The sequence below is a fragment of the Coenobita brevimanus genome, chromosome 83, assembly GCF_032717465.1.
Source record: "Coenobita brevimanus isolate Jiangsu-jjx chromosome 83, ASM3271746v2, whole genome shotgun sequence".
Classification (NCBI taxonomy): Eukaryota; Metazoa; Arthropoda; class Malacostraca; order Decapoda; family Coenobitidae; genus Coenobita; species Coenobita brevimanus.
In genome coordinates this window covers 13,222,139-13,244,381 of record NC_137036.1, presented here as the reverse complement: position 1 = coordinate 13,244,381, position 22,243 = coordinate 13,222,139, and the positions used below count along the sequence as shown (strand labels likewise).

The 22,243-nt window shown below is 43.5% G+C and overlaps 1 protein-coding gene across 1 annotated transcript in view; it reads right to left on the bottom strand.

Moving 5' to 3' along the window:
• Positions 1–22,243, bottom strand: part of pps (protein partner of snf) — an 80,115-nt gene that overhangs the window by 15,829 nt on the left and 42,043 nt on the right. The window contains exons 12-23 of the mRNA XM_080280191.1: positions 21,704–22,124; positions 19,052–19,075; positions 16,942–17,139; positions 16,118–16,303; positions 13,059–13,182; positions 12,740–12,885; positions 11,443–11,776; positions 11,007–11,286; positions 6,652–7,294; positions 4,831–4,950; positions 3,283–3,371; positions 1,682–1,763 (exon numbers count right to left, since the gene is read on the bottom strand). Coding sequence (XP_080136317.1) covers positions 1,682–1,763; positions 3,283–3,371; positions 4,831–4,950; positions 6,652–7,294; positions 11,007–11,286; positions 11,443–11,776; positions 12,740–12,885; positions 13,059–13,182; positions 16,118–16,303; positions 16,942–17,139; positions 19,052–19,075; positions 21,704–22,124 — 2,647 coding nt within the window. The remainder of the gene's footprint in view (positions 1–1,681; positions 1,764–3,282; positions 3,372–4,830; positions 4,951–6,651; positions 7,295–11,006; positions 11,287–11,442; positions 11,777–12,739; positions 12,886–13,058; positions 13,183–16,117; positions 16,304–16,941; positions 17,140–19,051; positions 19,076–21,703; positions 22,125–22,243) is intronic.

Here is a 22,243-nt window from a genome sequence, read left to right as displayed (position 1 = left end):
AAGAATAACGCTGCACATATTAGGACGTGGTGTATATGTGAAGCTGATGAAGGTGGTTCCAGATATCACATAAGTAGGGGTACGCACACTGTGGATACAATATAGAACTACAAAAAGGCTTTAGCATCAACCACCCATCGGCCAATCCAGCCTTACCTCATCAGGAGTAAAGGAACACAGGGCTATGTTACCCAGTCAAGGGATTTATGGTAAAAATGAGCCCTTAAAAAAATAATTAAGAGCATTAAACCCCAAGTGAACTTCAGAATAATGAACCGCTGACTGACTGAATCCATTAATTTACCCAAAAAAACTTGCATCTTGGAAGTATATAAGGAAAACAATACTAAATTAATACATCAGAACAAGGCACAAAGGCCCACTCATCTCTCTCTCTGCATCAGGTTTCCAAATTTAACCCGTCACGTCATGACCAATTTTGCACCTCTGATACCCCCCAATCCCGAGCAATTTTGGAAAAAAAATTTTTTTGGCTAAAACCTTAGCTTTTGATGAGAAACATCGAAAATTCATAGAGAAGTTGCTCACCTGAGGTTTAAAATACTTGATACAGGTAGCAGTACCTCCTTACCTTACTGGGTTTTCTATCAGGCTGGCACCAAAGAAAACGAGTTCTATGGGAGGGTAACCATTTTATCCACTCATAAACGGTATTTATTTATTTACTTGGTACGAATTTATATGTAGTACAAGAGTATATTGGTTTTCAAACAGTAATATAAGCATTATAAGCATTGTTTCACTCACTAACTCATCAACATACCTGACCTTTTTTTCCCACATTACATGATCATCATTTCTGACTGTTTCTTCCCCTAATGCTATGTAAACTTTGTCCTCCACACTGTCATCGATTGGGGAATCACTCTGGCCCTGAATGTCTTTATTGGCCAGGTCACTGGTAACAGGTGAATTGCCGAGACAATGGCGTACGGGTAGGGGGGGAGAGGTTATGTGGTGTAAGGCATTGTCCCTGCTTGGCATCTTGTAGAGGAATAGAGGAAGGTGTCCCGTGTATACGTGCCAAAAATCACTCACGAAAATTGAAAATTGTGCAAATTATGAACCTTGCAATTGTGTGATGTACCAGTACGTCAACGGGACAGCTGTGACAAAAAGTTGCGACGTACCCATAGGTCGATGGGATGCCTCGGGTTAATGCGAGTGTGTGGGAATGCGTGGGAGTGGTGCTTTTTTTCCTTCACGTGTAGCGCTTTTTCTTCTCTTACGTGTGGTGCTTTTTCTTCTTTTACGTGTGGTGTTTTTTCTTCTCTTACATGTGGTGCTATTCCTTCTTTAATGCATGTGGCAGGGGTAAACCAGTTCTGCTGTTGGGCCTTGCAGCGAATGTCACTAATTGCACTGAGAAGTTGACCCTTGTGCAGTGTGGTGCGGTGAGGATCTGTCCCTTCTCCCCTTTGGGGCTAAGATGCAAATGAAGGTGTTTGAATGGATAAGTAAATGGGGAGTGTGTCGTCCTGTCTCGGCTACTTCCCTTTCCTTGGGGGAAGCAGCCTAGGTATATAGAGATAGATAGATAGATAGATAGACTCACTACCATACCTTCCAACCTGCACTTCTCTGGGGTTAATCAGTTACACTTTGCATAACCCAGCAAGACAGCACCATAAACAGAGGTGAGGTCACGTGAACATCATACCTGAGGGATGGGCTGGTGTGACGCCAACGGCACAACATAAAAATCCTTCACGGACTTCCCGCAGTTCCCAATCACAGCATACCTACGGAGAAAAACAAATATAGCACACAATATATCAGAGAAAATACCAGCTTCATCATCATCATCATCATCCGGACCTCCTTTCCCACCCTAGGACAGGATGGGGAGTAACAATGTCCAGACAGCCCAAATTTGCCCAATCCAATGGGCCACATTTTCATTCACTCATCATTCAAGCCCCTGGAATCCTGGCTCTATTAGATATCCCAAAAACATTCACCACATTCTGTAGCTTCATGTAAACATACCTGATAGAGTCAATCTAACTTCATCCTTCCAATACTGTCATGTCTATACATTTATTTCTTCCTCTTATATTGTACTCCTTTCACCTTAACTTGGCCCAGATTTTTCTCCTCTACAGCTATTCCTGATCAGAGCTTAATCACAATGATTTCTGTGGTATAATCTCAGTACATGTTACACCACAAAAATTCAAGCTTCATTCCTTCAATGGGCAAACCATCTCCATGTATTTCTCTTCCCACTTTCAATCACAACACTCCTTCACTTCCTTATCTCTCTCTCTCTAAATCACAATTCTCCTTCACTTCCTTATTTCTCCCTCTCTCTCTCTTTCTGTCTCTCTCTCTAATTCAATACAGGCAGCAACCATATAACAGGAAATATATAATCAAACAGAAGCTCAATCATTCAGATTACAATGCTCTTAGTTTTAATTGCAATATTCCACAGCATATAAAGGCAATGTGGAGACAACAGAAAATGAGAGACTGACATGAAGAGTGTGAGTTGGGTGGAGGAGGAGGGGGAGAAAGAGGATGAGATGGAGGGACAGGGTGGAGAAGTATAAGGTGGGGCAGGGAGGGGGCTGGAGAGAAGGAAGCTAATGACACAGATTTGGAGGTAACTTATTTATGCCCAACGCTTGTGAGATTAAAGCACCTGGTGATTTTTACAAAGACAGATATAGTGATAGATACAGATACACAGGCAGACAGACAGACACACAAATACAGACAGATATAAGCAGACTATGACAGATGGATAGACAGACATAAGCAGACTATGACAGATAGATAGACAGATATAAGCAGACTATGACAGATAGATAGACAGATATAAGCAGACTATGACAGATGGATAGACAGATATAAGCAGACTATGACAGATAGATAGACAGATATAAGCAGACTACGACAGATGGATAGACAGATATAAGCAGACTATGACAGATGGATAGACAGATATAAGCAGACTATGACAGATGGATAGACAGATATAAGCAGACTATGACAGATGGATAGACAGATATAAGCAGACTATGACAGATGGATAGACAGATATAAACAGACTATGACAGATGGAGAGACAGATATAAGCAGACTATGACAGAAGGATATTAGTATAGACAGTTTGGAGGCAGACAGACAGACAGATAAAATAAACACACAGATACATAAACGTAGCTACAAAAACTTCAGGGGCCAGTTAAAATGTGGGTTTAAATACACAGCTGATTAGGACTCTAAAAATCTACAGCTTAATAAATGGCTCACCGTTTTTTGGACGAGAGGTAGGAGTATAGGGCAATGTATGACACTTTTTCTTCTTCATTGGCGGGTTGGAATCTCACAACTAAAATTTCCTGTAAGACATAAAAATGTTTTAATACACGAATAAATAATCATGGACTGCAAGGAACTAACGCTACTGGGAAGAAACTAATCATAATGCTGTACAATTTTCCCCCGTCATTCTACACAGATTTCTTGTTTTTTCTACATCTTTTGGACCTGGTTACTCCTATTTCCACTTTCCTGATAGAACCAAATCCCACTTTAATAGTCACTCCCAGGCACCAACATGCAGTCTATGCCTGGTGGTGCTTTTTACCTTGGGTGGTGCAGCTGCAATGTCCACCCAGGAGCCAAACCTTCTCAAACATCACTCAATGTCACCTTGGGAATGACCCTGGTGAGGTGCTGTGTACAACGCAGGGGCACTGGTTCCCTATAAGGTGCATGTGCTGTACTGTACCCGTAGGATGGCCCCACGGAACCAGTTGCTTGCCTGTGATTGATGGGTCTACTCAGCTACATAGACCAGGGCTAAACATCTCACTCTCATATCCCTCTGAGGTGACGGGGATTGTATTTCAGTCCAGTACACAGACCATCATTTGTAAGTGACACAGGAAATTTTGTGGCATCTAATCTTTAACAATTTTGCATATAAACATGAGGAAAGTGTATGTGAGTGAGGTGGAGGGGGGGAAGAGGGAGGGGGAGACTGAGGATGAGATGGAGGACATATGATGATACTGAATGTGTACGGTGATGAATAAACAGCTAAGAAAATGTGTTACAGAATCTCCAAAACAGCTTACAAAACCCCAAAAGTTCACCCCAGCACCTGTCTCATCAATTTCACTCAGCTTTTCCCATTACACCCCTCCACTATGTCTGTCCCATCTTATATAGTGTTTTTCTTGCTCTATGGACTCACCCCTCACCCCATCTATAAGTGAGAAAAGAAGGATGGATGATGATGATGATGATGGAGTGGGGATGACAATTACAGTGACAATAATGATAAATATTATGGTGTTGGTGGCAGTGGTGGTGGTAGTGGTGGTGACAATTACAACAAAAATGATCAATGTTATGGTGTTGGCAGCAGTGGTGGTGGTGGTAGTGGTGACAATTACAACAACAATAATGATGAATATTATGGTGGTGGTGGTGGTGGTGGTGGTGGTGGTAGTGGTGACAATTACAACAAAAATGATCAATGTTATGGTGTTGGCAGCAGTGGTGGTGGTGGTAGTGGTGACAATTACAACAACAATAATGATGAATATTATGGTGTTGGTGGCAGTGGTGGTGGTAGTGGTGGTGACAATTACAACAAAAATGATCAATGTTATGGTGTTGGCAGCAGTGGTGGTGGTGGTGGTGGTGACAATTACAACAACAATAATGATCACTATTATGGTGGTGGCGGTGGTGGTAGTAAATGACGACAACAATGATAATGACGAGGCTGATGATGATGATAACGAAGATGCTGCTGCTGCTGATGATGATGACGATGATGATGATTACCTTTGTTCCACTTTTCTTCATCTGTGCAATGTATCCCCACACGGTGTCAGGTGCAATGCGGCCAACCACATCGATGGAGGCGGGAACATCATTTGGCAGGAATCTGGCTTTACCCGACACCTGCGGACACAAAACAACAATAACAACGCGTAATATCAACGACAATGACGACGAAAATGACAGAACTGCTTATGTGATGTTAATGGAAATCTCTATCTATCTACAGCCAGACGCCTTCATCCCATAAGGGCTGGCCACAAACAAATCGTCTTCATGTCGTCCTGTCCCCTTGCCATTTTGCTGCCCTCCCCCCAGCTCACACCCCCCCTCTCCTATAACTCTCTACTCCATCCCTCCATTTCATCCTCAGTCTACCCCTCCCTCTCCCCTCCTCAACCTAACACATACACTCTTCTAGTTAATCTTTCGCTCTCCGTCCCCCCAACCAACATCCCCCCCCTCTCTCATACTGTACCTCTCTACTCCATCCCTCCATTTCATCCTCAGTCTACCCCTCCCTCTCCCACTCTCCACCTTAGTCCCATACACTCTCCTAGCCAGCCTCTCGCTCTCCATCCTCTCCGCATGGCCAAACCACCTCAACGTATTTCTCCTACTGCTTTCTATCACATCCACATCCAAACCACACCGCTCCTCCACTTCCTCATAATATCAATGACAATTATGATACTGATAAGGCTGCTGATATGATGATAATAAATATCTATCTATCTATCTATTGCCAGATGCCTCAATCCCGTTTGGGGTGGCCACAAACAAATCGCCTCCAAGTCGCCCTGTCCCCTGCCATTTCACTGCCCTGCTCCCAACTCACACCCCCCTCTCTCATATACCTCTCCACCCCATCCCTCCATCTCATCCTCGGCCTCCCCCTGCCTCTTCTCGCCTCCACCTCACTCACATACACTCTCTTCGTCAGTCTTTCACCCTCCATCCTCTCCACATGGCCAAACCACCACTTCAAAAGACAATGAGTAATGATAGTAACTTAAAAATTGCTACTTATGACTGAGAGAATAATGAAAATAACATCAAAAATTACCTCAAATGGGCTAGTAGCTTAACCTGCCCCATCCCGATGTTTTTGGACCTTTTTTTTTTTTTTTTGGCTCAAACCTCCGCTTTTGGTGAGAAACATTGAAAATTCATAGAGAAATCGCTCACCTGAGGTTTAAAATACTCGATTTAGGTACGAGTACTTCCTTACCTTACTGGGTTTTCTAACAGGCTGGCACCAAAGAAAACGAGTTCTATGGGAGGGTAACCATTTTATCCACTCATAAACGGTATTTATTTATTTACTTGGTACGAATTTATATGTAGTACAAGAGTATATTGGTTTTCAAACAGTAATATAGGCATTATAAGCATTGTTTCACTCACTAACTCATCAACATACCTGACCTTTTTTTTCCCACATTACCTGATCATCATTTCTGACTGTTTCTTCCCCTAATGCTATGTAAACTTTGTCCTCCACATTGTCATCGATTGGGGAATCACTCTGGCCCTGAATGTCTTTATTGGTCAGGTCACTGGTAACAGGTGAATTGCCGAGACAATGGAGTACGGGTAGGGGGGGAGAGGTTATGCGGTGTAAGGCATTGTCCCTGCTTGGCATCTTGTAGAGGAATAGAGGAAGGTGTCCCGTGTATACGTGCCAAAAATCACGCGAAGATTGAAAATTGTGCAAATTAGGGACCTTGCAATGTTGCCATGTTAATTCACGTCGCCGGGACGGTGTGGGTTAAAAATGACCTGGGACTGACAGAATAATAAAAAAATGTCAAAAATTGTTACCTCAAAGGCCGACGCACTGAACTTGGCAACATCTGGCATGTGTATGATGCCCTTCCACACGCTGACGGGCTCCGGGGTGATGAGCATTGGGGTGAGGCCGGAGCGCGAGACGGGGCTTTGGCTGGGTGAGTTTAATTCCTCGTCCTGGTCCAGGGGCAAGGGAGGCGTGGACAGTGGAGGCGTGGTGGACACTGGGAGGGGAGGTGTGGAGGGAGCGGATTCAGGTGGGGGTGGTGTGGAGGACTCGTAGGGGAGAGGTGGGGTGGCGGGCGTGTAGTCGTCATCGCCAGGTAGAGGGGGTGTGCAGGGGGATTCTGGGGCTTCTGGAGGTGGTGGGGTGGAGGGAATGTCATCCTCTGGTAGGGGTGGAGGCGGGACGTGAGACTCGCGCTCGGGAAGTGGGGGTACGGTGGGGCAGTATGAGGGAAGTGGAGGCGTGGGGGTGTACTTCCCTCCAACCTCCCCTTCTTCATCGGGTGGAGGTAGTGGCGAGTGGCTGGGGGAGGTGTGTGGAGGGTGGTCGGTGCTGGTGGGGTAGGGGTAGGTGGGGAGAGGGTAGTTTGGAAGGGGATAGACTGGGATGTGACTAACGCCATCTCTCAAGGGGGAGCTGGTGTCCTTTACATCGGTGCTCTCAGGACTCCTGCAAAGTAGACACAGTGACTTAGTATTACATCACAAGAAAACACAGGATTAAATGGTACAAGGATGAGGGATGGAGTGGAGAGGTAGTATATATGAGAGAGGGGGGTGGGAACTGGGAGCAGGGCAGTGAAATGGCGGGGGACAGAGCGACGTGGAGGCAATTTGTTTGTGGCCACCCTGTATGGGATTGAGGTGTCTGGCAATAGATAGATAGAAATGGTACAGCATGTGAGATGGAAGTAATAACATAAAAGATTATATGAAAAGCAATTCCCTGCAGATATTTAACATTATAGTGGCATAAAAGAATAGGCAAAATCAATAACAGAAGAATATGCACGTTGCCAGACTATCAAAACACCGCTAAAAGGAAGTTAATTCAAGTACAGTTTGATGATAAAGTTCATTCATGTCTCCCGTCTTTAATTTCACTGCTGGATTTACATGTGGTTAAGGTGAGAGAGGGGTAAGGTGTATATTATCTGTTGAAGATGAATACTAACAAACATCTGCATCCACCATGTCTCACGGAAGCATCTATTAATCCAGCAGTGAGAGACGCAGGGAAGGTGAACAAACTTTAGCATCTGGCAGCATATACCTTGACCAGCTGCCATTTAGTGTTGAAACAATGCTCAACTGATGACAAGTATGAAAATCTATCTATCTATCTATATACCTAGGCTGCTTCCCCCAAGGAAAGGGAGGTAGCCGAGACAGGACGACTCACTCTCCATTTACTCATCCATTCAAACACATTCATTCGCATCTTAGCCCCAAAGGGGAGAACGGACAGATCCTCACCGCACCACACCGCACAAGGGTCAACTGGGCAATGCAATCAGTGACATCCGCAGCAGGGCCCGACAGCAGAACTGGTTTACCCCTGCCACATCATAACAGACCCATCCCCTTACCCGCACCTGACCTGACTAGCTGATCAGACCAAATGCGGGAGAATATCCCCTCAGGGCTGCGTCATCACTTATTCATTCACAATTTCTCTCCATTTATTTCTGTCACGCACAGCCACTCTTCCTTGCTCAACAGACATCCCTCTCGCATCCAGCGCTCTCTTCACACTGTCCATCCATCCTATTCGTGGTCTTCCTCTCAGCCTTACACCTCTCACATCAGATCTAGTTATCTTTTTCACCAATCGCTCATTATCCATTCTCTCCATATGCCCAAACCATTGCAACACCCTCTGCTCAACTCTACCAGCCATCTCCCGAACAACTCCAGTTCTCCTTCGCACTTCATCATTTCGCACCCGATCCATACGCGTCACTCCACACATACTCCTCAGACATCTCATCTCCATTACATTCAAACTTTTCCTCTCTGCTACACCCATATTCCATGTTTCAGACCCATATAATGCAGTCGGTACCACAACACCCTCATACAGCCTTCTCTTTACATCCATTCTAAGCGACGACATTTAAACACTTTTTTCATTCCTCCCAGCACCTTTCCTACTTCATTTATTCTAAACTTCACTTCTGCATCTATTCTTCCATCCACAGCAACATGTGACCCTAGATATTTAAAACAATCTACCTCCTCAAGCAACTCACCATTCAAAACTATATTCATCCCCCTACCATCTATCAACCTCGTACACTTCATCACTTTACTCTTATTCTCATTTACTTTCAATTTCCTCCTCTCACACACCCTTCCAAACTCCTCTACCAACTCTCTCAATCTCTCCTCTGAATCAGTCACCAGTGCAGTATCATCTGCAAACAGCAGCTGCTTCAGATTCCACTCTCCTCCATCAACATTTACCAGACTCAGACCACCTAAAACTCTTGCATTCACCTCCCTTACAACACCATCCATGTAAATATTAAACAACCAAGGCGACATCACACATCCCTGTCGCAGCCCCACTCTCACGAAACCAATCACTCACAGCATTTCCCACTCTTACACACGCTCTACTATTTACATAAAAACTTTTCACCCCTTTTAGTAACCTACCATCAAGTCCATACAATCTTAAAACAGTCCACAAAGCCTCCCTATCAATTCTATCATACGCTTTCTCTAAATCCATAAATGCCCAAAACACATCCTTGCCTTTCGCTAAATACTTTTCACACACTTGTCTCACAGCAAACACCTGATCAACGCATCCCCTCCCTCTCCTAAAGCCACACTGCTCATCACTAATTACTCCCTCTGTACCCTCTCTAACTCTCATAATTAACACTCTACCATACACCTTACCTACAACACTCAACAGACTTATACCCCTAAAGCTAGTACATTCATACTTATCACCCTTGCCTTTATACAACGGGACCACACAAGCACTTGCCCAGTCAATTGGCACCATACCTTTCTCAAAGCACACATTCAACAATCTTACTAACCAGTCAACAATAGTCACTCCACCACCCTTCAGGCATTCCACAGCACACCCATCCATACCTGCAGCTTTCCCTGCTTTCATCTCCTTTACTGCCTTCTCCACTTCCTCCTTCGTGATCAAAGAATCATTCAACTCTCCCAACACATTTATTCCTTGCACCCTTCCATCCGCCACAATCTCAGCCACCCTTTCCTCCTCTACATTTAACAATCTTTCAAAATACTCTGCCCATCTCTTCCTTACTGCATCCATCTCAATTAACATCCTTCCATCCTCTGCTTTTACTCGTTCTTCCTTCCCAGACTCTCCCTTTCGCACCCTTTTCACCTCCTTCCAAAACATTTTCTTATTCTGCTGAAAATTCTCTAAAAAACAAAGCTAACCTGAATTATCACAACCTACTGCTTTGGTGTACATTCTAGACAATATTATCAAAGGTTATGTGTGTCTACAGGGAGATTAGGATTTGCTAAAACTTAAAAATTAAAGATTTTATCCAGGATGATTCTTCAGTTCTTATAAACTTCTACACATTTACTATTAACACCGGCTACTGAACTATGGTACCATGACTCTTCAACTTATTCAAAATGCAATGCCTGGGGTTGCTTACGAGTCAGCAAGAATACCAAAGTTCTTCCTCAGCAGTTCATGTCATAGAAACTTCTTTTAATCGTTTTACTGCATAAATTTCTGTTAGATCTGGGACTATAGTATATTAATTTTAATAAGAGCAATCCGAGACTGCGACCCTCCGTCAAGGTGGTATGTGTGTAGATCTTACGGAGATGTTATCTTGTAATATTTGTGCAAGCATTGTAGGCATTATTTATCAAGTTAGAAGCAAAAATACCAAAAATGTCACTATCCTGTAATGGTAGGCAATCCTTTAATAGTTCCTGGATCCTGATGATGATCCGGATCACCACTAAAATCTAATAGATCGTTCCTTGGGCCATACCCTACCCCTACAAAAAATTTAAGAAAAATCCTTTTATAACATTTTGAGTAAACCTGCCAACAGACAAACAAAAACTAAACCAACGCTGGCAAAAACATAACCTCCTTGGTGGAGGTAACTAGAGGTACATCTTCCATCTGTCCAGCTTGCCTGCCGTGTTGTAACATGTGAGTAACACAATACAGTGCCAGTTATGAACAAGGTCTTTGAGCTGAAGCACTGCCTTATTCCATCATGGAGCTATATGAACAACGCTGCAGAAGGATGAAAATCTAAACCACATTAAAATGAGGAAACTAAACTTAAGCTTTCTAGGCCAGACCAGCCAAATGAGGGGCAGTCTGGTGGAGAAGCCGTGTGACTCACCCAACCACAGTTGATGTCGGTTCTGCATCTTTTGGGTGGGTGTCGGAGGGTGGCGCTGGGTCAAAGACAACATCATCACTCGTGCTTACTTCGTCCTTCCTCTCCTCCTCCTTCCTCCTCTCCTTCTCGCTATCCTTTCGTCTCCGATCGTCACTGTGCCTTCGTTTGAGGTCCCCGGACGACGACTTCCGTTCCCTGTCCTCCTTTGAGTCTCTCCGATGTTTGCCGTCCTTGTGTTTTCTGTCGCGCTCTTTGTCTCTCGAGTCTCGCCTCTCGCGCTTACTGTCCTCCTTATCCCGTCTCCCATCATCCCTATCCCTCCTCCCTTCCTCCCTATCCCGCCTTCCCTCCTCCCTATCCCGCCTCCCCTCCTCCCTATCCCGTCTCCCCTCCTCCCTATCCCGTCTCCCCTCCTCCCTATCCCTCTTCCCCTCCTCCCTATCCCTCCGGTTATCCTTACTATCACTCTTGTGTCTTTCTCGGTCTCTGCCGCCGCTGCTGCTGCTATATTTATCTTTGGCTTTGTCTTTGTGTCTGTCTCTACTATCTTTACTCCTCTCTTTATCCCTGCTCTTCTCCTTGTCTCTGTCTTTGTGGTGGTCTTTGCTTCTGTGCCTGTGTCTATCCTTGTCCGAGGAATCCCTGCGTTCTCTTCTGTCTTTATCCATCGAGCTCTTCCTGTCCTTCTTATCGCGTGTCTTTGAGTCTTCGTTCCTGCGGTCTTTGGTATCCCGGCTTGTTTTGTCGTGAGATTTTTCTTTATGAGATTTCTGGAGTGAAAGGAAAATAATCATGTGAGAAATACATACAAGATGATTTTAACACAATGATGATCTTGCTTTGGGAACCTTAAATCTATTATGATGAAAAATAACATTAGTATTGCAGAAAACCTTAATAATAATAATACAGTAATAATAATAATAATAATAATAATAATAATAATTCACTCATCATCTAATGAATGATGAGTGAATGGAAGCGTGGCACATTGGATTGGGCAATTTTGGGCTGTCTGGACATTGCTACTCCTTACCCTGCCCTTGGGTGGGAAAGGAGGTCCGGATGATGATAATGAAGATGATTACAAAACTATACTGCCATGTTTACAAATCATACTTTCAGCGCTGTACAAAGGGACCGTGGTAGACTGAAGAGGACTGGATGGTAGTAGCAAAAATTAATAAATAAATAAAAATAATAAAGTCTCGGCTATTATTGTTGTTTCTTAACCCTAGTCTGTCTGGCTGAGCATACCCATCAACCACACGTAAGCCAGTGGTTCTCTGGGGCCGTGCTACAGATACAGTACAGTCCATACACCTTGTAGGGATCCGGTGCCCCCTTGTGGTAGACAGTGCCTCATCAGGGTCAAACTAGGGTGTTTCCCCATGGAGAGGTGCAGGGAAATATAAGGTTTGGCTCCTGGGTGGATGCCGAAGCTTTTCCACCCACACTACATTACACCACTACACATAGGATCCTCGTCAGCGCCAGACAGAGAGAGAGAGAGAGAGAGAGACTAACAATAATCCCAGGTGTACACAAGTATAAAAGCTCTTTTTATTTTTTCTTGAAGGGACCAATCTTACGGACTTCTGGCCTTGGGTTCCTTTTCCTCGCATAAAAAATAATCACCATCATCATCATCATCATCATCATCTTGACCTCCTCTCCCATCCTAGGGCAGGTTGAGGAGTAGCAAATAATAATATCACTAAAGGCAGACCCACCGAGTCAGGGGGGGTATACGGGGCTTCTTGCTCTCCGGTGCAGATCTTACAACGCTGGTCGTAAATGTGGCTGCTGTGGCTGGCGGTGGTGTCATCCAAGAGAGCCATCACAGGGTCAGCAGGCAGCGAGTTGAGAGTTTCCGGGGCTGAGGGAAAAACACAAATAATGGCTGAGATATGGACAGATTTTCTCTCTCTCCATAAACACACACAAACACAAACATACTGCATATACACATAAAAGTACTCTCCCTCTCTTCACACACACACATATACACATACAAACACACACACAGGTAAACAGGAACTTGTAATTTACCTTTTTCCTTGTCCTTGATGAAGTCGTCTTTATCAATTTCGATCTCGCCCTTGTGGGACTTCATGATGTACTGGTTTCCGAGAGCAATCATGTCCAACTCGTACTTCTCAATGGCCTGCAGCTCCTGTGGAAACACAAAATCACAGTTAAAAAAGAAAACGATGGAGGAATAAGAAGGAATACAAAGGAAAGCAAACAGCAACAGACCTTATGGTCCTTTCAAGGCTGTTTGTTACAGAGAAGACTATGACTACAAGATCTAACTCTACATGCTGAAGGATAAGCAATAGTATACTACAAGATCTAACTCTACATGCTGAAGGATAAGGATAGTAAAGCAAGACTATGACTACAAGATCTAACTCTACATGCTGAAGGATAAGGATAGTATACTACAAGACCTAACTCTACATGCTGAAGGATAAGCAATAGTATACTACAAGATCTAACTCTACATGCTGAAGGATAAGGATAGTAAAGCAAGACTATGACTACAAGATCTAACTCTACATGCTGAAGGATAAGGATAGTACAGCAAGACTATGACTACAAGATCTAACTCTACATGCTGAAGGATAAGGATAGTAAAGCAAGACTATGACTACAAGATCTAACTCTACATGCTGAAGGATAAGGATAGTAAAGCAAGACTATGACTACAAGATCTAACTCTACATGCTGAAGGATAAGGATAGTACAGCAAGACTATGACTACAAGATCTAACTCTACATGCTGAAGGATAAGGATAGTACAGCAAGACTATGACTACAAGATCTAACTCTACATGCTGAAGGATAAGGATAGTAAAGCAAGACTATGACTACAAGATCTAACTCTACATGCTGAAGGATAAGGATAGTACAGCAAGACTATGACTACAAGATCTAACTCTACATGCTGAAGGATAAGGATAGTAAAGCAAGACTATGACTACAAGATCTAACTCTACATGCTGAAGGATAAGGATAGTAAAGCAAGACTATGACTACAAGATTTAACTCTACATGCTGAAGGATAAGGATAGTAAAGCAAGACTATGACTACAAGATCTAACTCTACATGCTGAAGGATAAGGATAGTAAAGCAAGAAGGATCCCCCCACCCTCAAACCCTCCAAGATAAAGTGAGAAAAACCACCATGCAGCATGGAAAAACTGACATGGAAATTTCATAGGAAAGACTGAAAAGGAAAAGACATATGAAGGAGGGGAAGAAGACAAAGGAGAAGGAGAAGACAAAGAAGAAGAAATGCAGAAGGAGAAGAGGAGGAAGAAAAAGAAAATGGAGTAAGAGAAGATGAAGAAACCAAAGAAGAGTGTTCCACGATTTTTTTTTTTTTTCCCCCCAAACTTCTAGATGCCATTTTAGAACTGATTTTAAGCTGAAACAAGAGCAATCTGAGATTGCAAAACTCCCCCAAGGCAGAGTGTCTGACAGATCTTACGGAGATATTATCTTATAATATTTGTGCAAGCATTGTAGGCATTATTTATCAAGTAAAAAGCAAAATTTTGAAATTACCACTACCCTGCAATGGTAGAGAATCCTTTAAATAGTTCCTGGATCCAGACGATGATCCAGATCACCACCAAAATCTACTGGTCCAAGCAATATACCCTACCCCTACAAAACAATTCAGCAAAATCCATTCATAACTTTTTGAGTAAACCTGCTAACAGACAAACAAACCAACACCGGTAAAACCATAACCTCCTTGGCAGTGGTAATAATATGAGGCGTCTAGAGCCACAGGGGCATCCCCGCCAATATACTGGTTTTGAGTTAGGTAGGGGAGACAACAGGTTTAACCCTCTTCTCAGTGACAGCACTAGTTGCCATACAAGATTCAGCCTTCTGGACAGTGGAAGAAGGGCTCAAAGTCACGTGGTTTTATCCATGCTGCCGGGCGAGCAAATCAGAGCAGGCAGGCATCTAAGCCACACAGCCCAAACCAATCACCATTCTTGCTCTCTGCCACTCCCCCAGAGCAGCCAATCAGCAAGCGTGTGGCTCACCTAGTGTGCTGGTGAGACTTCCCTCCCGTGTTCACTGAGGTGTATAATTATTACGTATTGGATTGTTACCCCATTTATCCATCACATAGTTACAGTGGGGGATGATAATTGGGTGAGGAAGGTGAGAAGTGTTAATATTGGGGGTGGGGTTGTGAGGGGTAGACCGAGAAAGACATGGGACGAGGTCATTAAGTGTGACCTTAGGGTTAAGGGACTGAACAGGGAGACAGCAGGAGGGGGCGTGGCACCGAGGAGGCAGAGTTGGATGTCGATCTCCTAGATGACGACCCCACCATTTAACCCCCCACTGCCCCTTCTCAATTTACTTAAGCATTACACTACTTTTTTTTTTTTAGTGTTATTATTTCAATCTATTAGGGTAGAGGAAAAATAATAACTGCATTGATTTCAGTTTTAGTTGTCAAAAACGTGAAATTACAGTAATAATTATTCGTTTATTAATATTAAGTGAACTGGAATCTTCAGTTAATAAAGTTTTGTACAATAATACATTTGTTGATGTTTTTTCTGCTATGTTTTTAAATCCCTACAATATGTTATTAAGCCCACTTATAAATTGGGGGTTTGGTTTACTCCATAGTTTGTGGTTACGGTTATTATTATTATTTTTTTTTTTATTTACATGTAGAGCATAGGCGCTGATGATCATTTTGATGTATAAAAGGTTTGTTTATTGCCTTCTGGTTATGACGTTGCCATAAACACAACTTTAAAGCATCATAACTCAAGTACATTTTGGCGCCGATGCCCCTTTGGTTCTAGACGCCTCATATATCAACATGGATCTACTTCTCAATCATCAGACCTACTATCATCATCATCATCATCACCACTACCACCATCATCAACACCATCAATCACCACCACCACCACCACCACCACCACCACCACTTTCCTCATCACAATCTCAGCTATATTTGCAGATCCATTTACCCTTCCTTCTCTCCCCTTTACTCCCAGTCTTACAAATGTGTCAGTCTCACAAACTCTATAATCATTACAAAAACCTGGCCTGGATGTACCTTTTTCTCCTCGCGCTCTCTCCACTCACACAGCTCCTTGGACGCCAATTCCTCGGAGGTCATGCCAGCGAGTTTTGCAGGCGATATGGTGCCCTTGAGTATGCTGCGGAAGAGGCCTGTGTTCTTGGGATCCTTTGCGTTGAACAGGATGCTCCGGTACCGTGACTTGTACTTGAAGCCGACATCCTGTGGGTTCGTTGGATGAGAAAATAAGTAAATAACACAGACACAGACACATAAAAGCAGGTAAACACACACTCACACAAATAAGTAAACACACAATAAAACTGGGTAAACACACACACACACACACACACACACACACACACACACACTACACAACACTCAATGGTACCAACTTTTCAGCTAGGAGTCCTCCCCCTCTCTCCCCCTGGCAGAAACCTGCAACTCCAACTCGACCATCTTCCTTGTTCTTGACACGTGATGGTGACGAACTCGTAACGGTGACAGACTGAGTGTAAATAATAATGACTTGATACTGATGTCTTCTCGCACAAAGAGGACTTCTATCTATCTATCTATTGCTAGATGCCCTAACCCCGTAAGGGGTGGCCGCAAACAAACTGCCCCCATGTTGCCATGCCCCCCCCCCCAATTTCATTGCCCTGCTCCTAGCTCACACCCCCCTCTCTCATATACCTCTCCACTCCATCCCTCCATCTCATCCTTGGCTTCCCCCTCCCTCTCCCCCCCTCCATTTCACTCACAAACACTCTCCTCATCAGTCTCTCACTATCCATCCTCTCCACATGGCCAAAAAGGACTTCTTGAACTAAAATACTTCTAAACACAAACTTGAATACCTTGCCAAAGAAGAGATACAGTTCCTTCTCAATCTCCTCCACCAAGCGTTTGATGTCGTCCTCCGATATTTCAGGAAACTCCCCCCTGTGGTCCTGGTACAACTTGATAAAACACTCGGCCAATCCCTTCTTCACATTTTCTCGCACCTCTCCTGGGTCTGGCTTCTTCTTATCCGTGCTTGGTACTCGTGTTAAACTCTGTGGGATGCGTGAATGAAATGATGTGAGAGGATATATAGAAAAATAAATACTGTATGTGCAGTGGCAAGGCATGGTTTTGTCAGTGCCACCACATGACGGCATCCCTCTCCAGCACAATGCAAGAAAATCATCATCATCATCATCATCATCTAGAAAAAGGAAAAGTAGCAATGACAAAGAAATTTGCAACAAAAATATACTGAGCAAGCCTGTATGCCGTAGTTAATATATCACTGATGCTAGCAAGGAATGCCTTCATGTGGTGACAAGAATATAACTAGTCGGTTCAACTGCCTGGTTATACAAACGTCCGTCAACTACCTCCCTAATACTGTACTTTGAAATCAATCACTAGAAATTAACTGATGTAATGATAAGATGACAACACAAGGAAAATATCAACTTATTTGTATTATGATTTCCAGTTCTGCATGCAGCCAGTAAGATGCAGTAAAGAATAGAGAAAATGGACGGATTTGTACAGTAATGAAAAAAATTTATGCCTGATGAGGTGAATGGTTTTAAATACAGTATTTTGGGAGCTATTATATACACACAGAAAATGTAACAAGAAAATACTGATGAGATTACTGCTGAGCGGAAAAAACTATTGAAACACTTGGTAGTATTCTGAAAAGAAGGTTTGCAGAAGAACAGAATTAGGTATCAATGAACGCTGCTTCCTACACTATGCAAAGATGTTTAAAGACACTGAGAATTATGCTTTAAAACAGCTACATGCATAAGCAGGATACAGCGAAGTTGGAGATGTGGCACTGTGGAATAAACAAAACTATGAATAGACAAAAAAACATATATATAAAAAATAAAATAATCCACGTTGACTGTGTGACAAAGTCTATGAAAGCATGGCTGAGGGTAACAAGTAACGAGGATGACTGGATGTGCTGTGAAAACAAATTAACTGTAGTCGCGGCGCACGACTCTGAGGTTGTCATTATCGTATCCTGGCAACCTATCATTCAAAAGTGCATCTGATTTTGTATCACACATGAATCATATATTTATGCATGAATATACTCTATCTATCTATTGCCAGACGCCTCAATCCCGTTTGGGGTGGCCACAAACAAATCGCCTCCAAGTCGCCCTGTCCCCCGCCATTTCACTGCCCTGCTCCCAACTCACACCCCCCTCTCTCATATACCTCTCCACCCCATCCCTCCATCTCATCCTCGGCCTCCCCCTCCCTCTTCCCCCCTCCACCTCACGAATATTATCATACATTAACATAATAATTAAACACGAATCACATGCGTCTCATACACAAAATCAGATGCACTGTTGAGGAGTGGGTTCCCAAGGCACGATAATAACAACCTCGGAGTCGAGCACTGTGACTATAGTACACGTGTGAGGAAGAAGGTGAGAGGCTGAAAGAGTAAGGGAAGCATTAAGACCAAGCTGCCTCAAGACCATTCCATTAAAGCAGCATGATTTCTCAGCGGAGTGACTTGGCCTGACAGCAGCCAAAATAAAAACCATACTGTGTGCCACTCCATAATTTTAAAATCATATAAAGGCAGGATAAGTAAGACGGAAAAGGAGAGACTAACTGCCTTATGTCAAAGCCACCCTCCATCAAACATCAGCTGTGTTCAGTACTAGAAGGAGTGTTATAATGATGGCAGGAACTGATGGCTGCTTCATGTTAATATCTGCTAGTTAAAACTGCAACAATGCAAAAAAAATGCATGCAACTAAACTGCTGCATATTTCAGTATCTGACTTGCTGACTTAAAAAAAAAAATCAGCAAGTGAATATCTAGCAAAAAATAAGATACCACCAGCATAAACAACACCATTCAGTGTCCCTTACTGCAGCTAACTCTTCCTTTATACGTGACTTAGCCTATAATTCTATAACAATTCTCTTTATCATACTCACTGGGGCAGCAACACTGTCAGAGAGCTATGAGAGAGAGAGAAAGAAAGAAGCATATCACTATCAAATGGGCTCAGTTGTTGTTGCAGTTGTTTAACCCCAATTTGCCCAGCCACACAAATTTGGTGGGTCCAATCAACACAGGTGCCGGAGACAGCTACCTACATGTGGTGGCACAGATATAACCAGGTGGCTCAAATGTCTGGTTATACACACAGTAAGACCTTGATATAATAGACTTCAATAGACCAGAACTCGCTTTTATCGGAATCGAGGAGCTACCAGACTAAATTCCTATATCTCGGAAAAAGTCCGATAAAGCCAGAGACAGTCCAGACTACCTGACCACAAAAAGACATGTCTATCAGATTAAAGTACAGTACAGTATTATTATATATATTATACAATTCCATTACAGTAAACCCTCGATATAACGAATCCCTATTTGCGAATTTCGGATGTAACGAACAGCCAAATCACAACCGAATTTCCCCCGGAAGTTGCAAACAAAGGTCACTAAATGAGGGGGAAGTTCAGGAATCAGCCCATGGTGACAACAGCATCCCTTCCTGGTACAATAAGTGTACTTCAACAGCATCCCTTCCTGGCACAGTAAATGTACTGCAACAGTACTACATTATACTGTACAGGTATTGCACTTATAAGTACAACTTCATACAGTATTGTACTTAGCTGTACAACTTCATAAACCATTGAATTCTTCATGTAAAACTTCATAGAGTTAGTTTAGGATGTGTCTGAGCACGCAGGACCAAATGTCTCCCCTTATACAGTGAACTGAGTTTGGTAATCTCTCGGAAATACCGACCCCTCATATATAACAAACTTTTGGATATAGCGACCCGCCCCTCCCCCCAACTGGTCGCTATATCGAGGGTTTACTGTATTGTAGTGAAGGTATAATACAGTACAGTACTGCAGTGGTAGTGAAAACAGTTTAAACACCGTTGGTGCGATCGGGACTAATGTCTGATATATCGGAAGAAGTACAGGTTAGCTGGGGGAAGTCCGAATCGCTTTTATGGCAATTTCGCTTTTTTCAGAATGGTCTGGGCCCCAATCAGTCCATTATAGTCAGGTCTTACTGTATGTCCCTCAGCTGCTTCCCTAACCCCACAAAGGAGGACGGTGGACAGTGCAGGGACAAGTTACGCATGCAGTCCATTGGCTTCAAACATCACATGAGCCTGGGGCCACAACCACAACAACAATACAGTGATCTCTAAGCCAAACATAACAACAATGCACTGTACAACAACTTACAGCTTATTAATGGCAGTGAGAGTGCATGAATTCATTTTAACAGTGAAATAAGTACTCAACAGTGCATCATATATAGGCCTTTATGAACAATGATGCTTAGGATGTGTTTTGTAAATAATTAAAGAAGCATACAGGATACTGTCACTGAACAAGTATTACCTCCATACCATGTCTATACAATACTAATGGTGTACTGCATAAGCTCACAATGTTATGCAGATTTCTTATACCACTAAAGCTTTGGGGACAGTGTAAGAACTGAAATACAAGCAGGTCCAGTTTTACAAGTGGGATATGTTAAGGGAGGACTGCTCTGATAACCAAAGCTCACGTAGTGGAGCGAAAAAAAGAGGAGTGAAAATTAAAATAACGGACTGAAAAATAGGATTGTGATAAATTCGTACACGTGAAAAATATAACAGCAAAAACTCATTTACTGGATTGAAAAAAAGAATAGCGAAAACTTGTATAACAGAGTACATAACTTGTGGGAAAAACAGGGTTAGGTTAACTGACCCTGTTCCCATCACAGAATTTGGGTCTAAATTGCCCATTCTCGTATCGTCAGTTTCTCGAACAGCAGGTGCTCGTTTGCCATGACCCGCCTGTATACACTAAGCATGCAGGTAAATGAAACTTGAGCCGTGTCTACACCTAACAAGTGGGTGTGGCTGGGATTTCTGCATTACTGTAACCTACACAAGCAGCCTCAAAGGACATGAGTGGGTACGGGCAAGAACATCTATACATTATGTAATGCACAACTCCCATCTACAACTGCATGAATCTGGTAGGGACAGGACCTTAGACTTTATAAATTGTAAAGGTAACATCCATCCACCCATCAAACTCCTGCCCATAACTGCATGAATCTGGTATGGCTGCACCCTTAGACTTTATAAACTGTAAGGGTAACATCCATCCACCCATCAAACTCCTGCCCATAACTGCATGAATCTAGTGTGGCTGCACCCTTAGACTTTATAAACCGTAAAGGTAACATCCATCCACCTGTCAACCCTGTACTTCACTGATACATTATGTTATGAGTGAGAGGCACACCGGAAAAGATCTGGGACGTCGTCAGTGTAACCTCAGGAATGTGGGACTGAACAGGGAGGCTGCCCGAGATCGAGCATTGAGGAAAGCCACCATTAAGTGACCGAGGCTAACACATGCAAGGACGTTGAAGCCTTTACAAATGAAAACAAAAATGAAATGAACAATAATAATAAAACAAAAGTGTGAAAGTAAAAAATACAGTACAAAATATAGAATCTGTGAGAAAAATACAAGAAAATCATTTTCACCCTCACACTTCTGCCACATTCATCTCCTAACCAACTCCCACTCAGCCCAGCCTTAACTAACCTTCCGGGGGTCCTTTGGCAGCACATTCTTAGCAGGTGTGGGCTCATCTTTTTTCCCTGCTGCTGGCTCCTTCCGTGTCTCCCCTCCCTCCTTCGCCACGGGGGCTGGGGCTGGCGTAGAGGGGGGGCTGGTTGTTTTGGGGGTGGGGGTCTTAGGTGAGGGGGTCTTTGTGGGGCTGGGCAGCTTGGTTACCATCACGGTCTTGGCTGGAGTCTGAGCCACTGGGAGTAATTTGGTGCCGGTTCGTTCCCCCGACTCCGAGGACTTTACGATTATCCGCCCATCCGCTGCCTTCACCACCGTCACCTTCTGTCCAGTGCCGCCAACTTTCTGACCTGTGCTGATAACCTTCGGGGTCACTCCACCCACCTTGCCATCTACCACCACTGACTTGGCCGATACTGTCACCACCTTCTTCTGGCTGCTGGGCGCGAAGAGAGGGAAAGCAATTACTACTCAACTTCAAAGATTACTACTACCATTATTACTGCTGCTACTGCTACTACTACTTTCTTCTGGCTCTGGGTAGGAAGAGAGGGA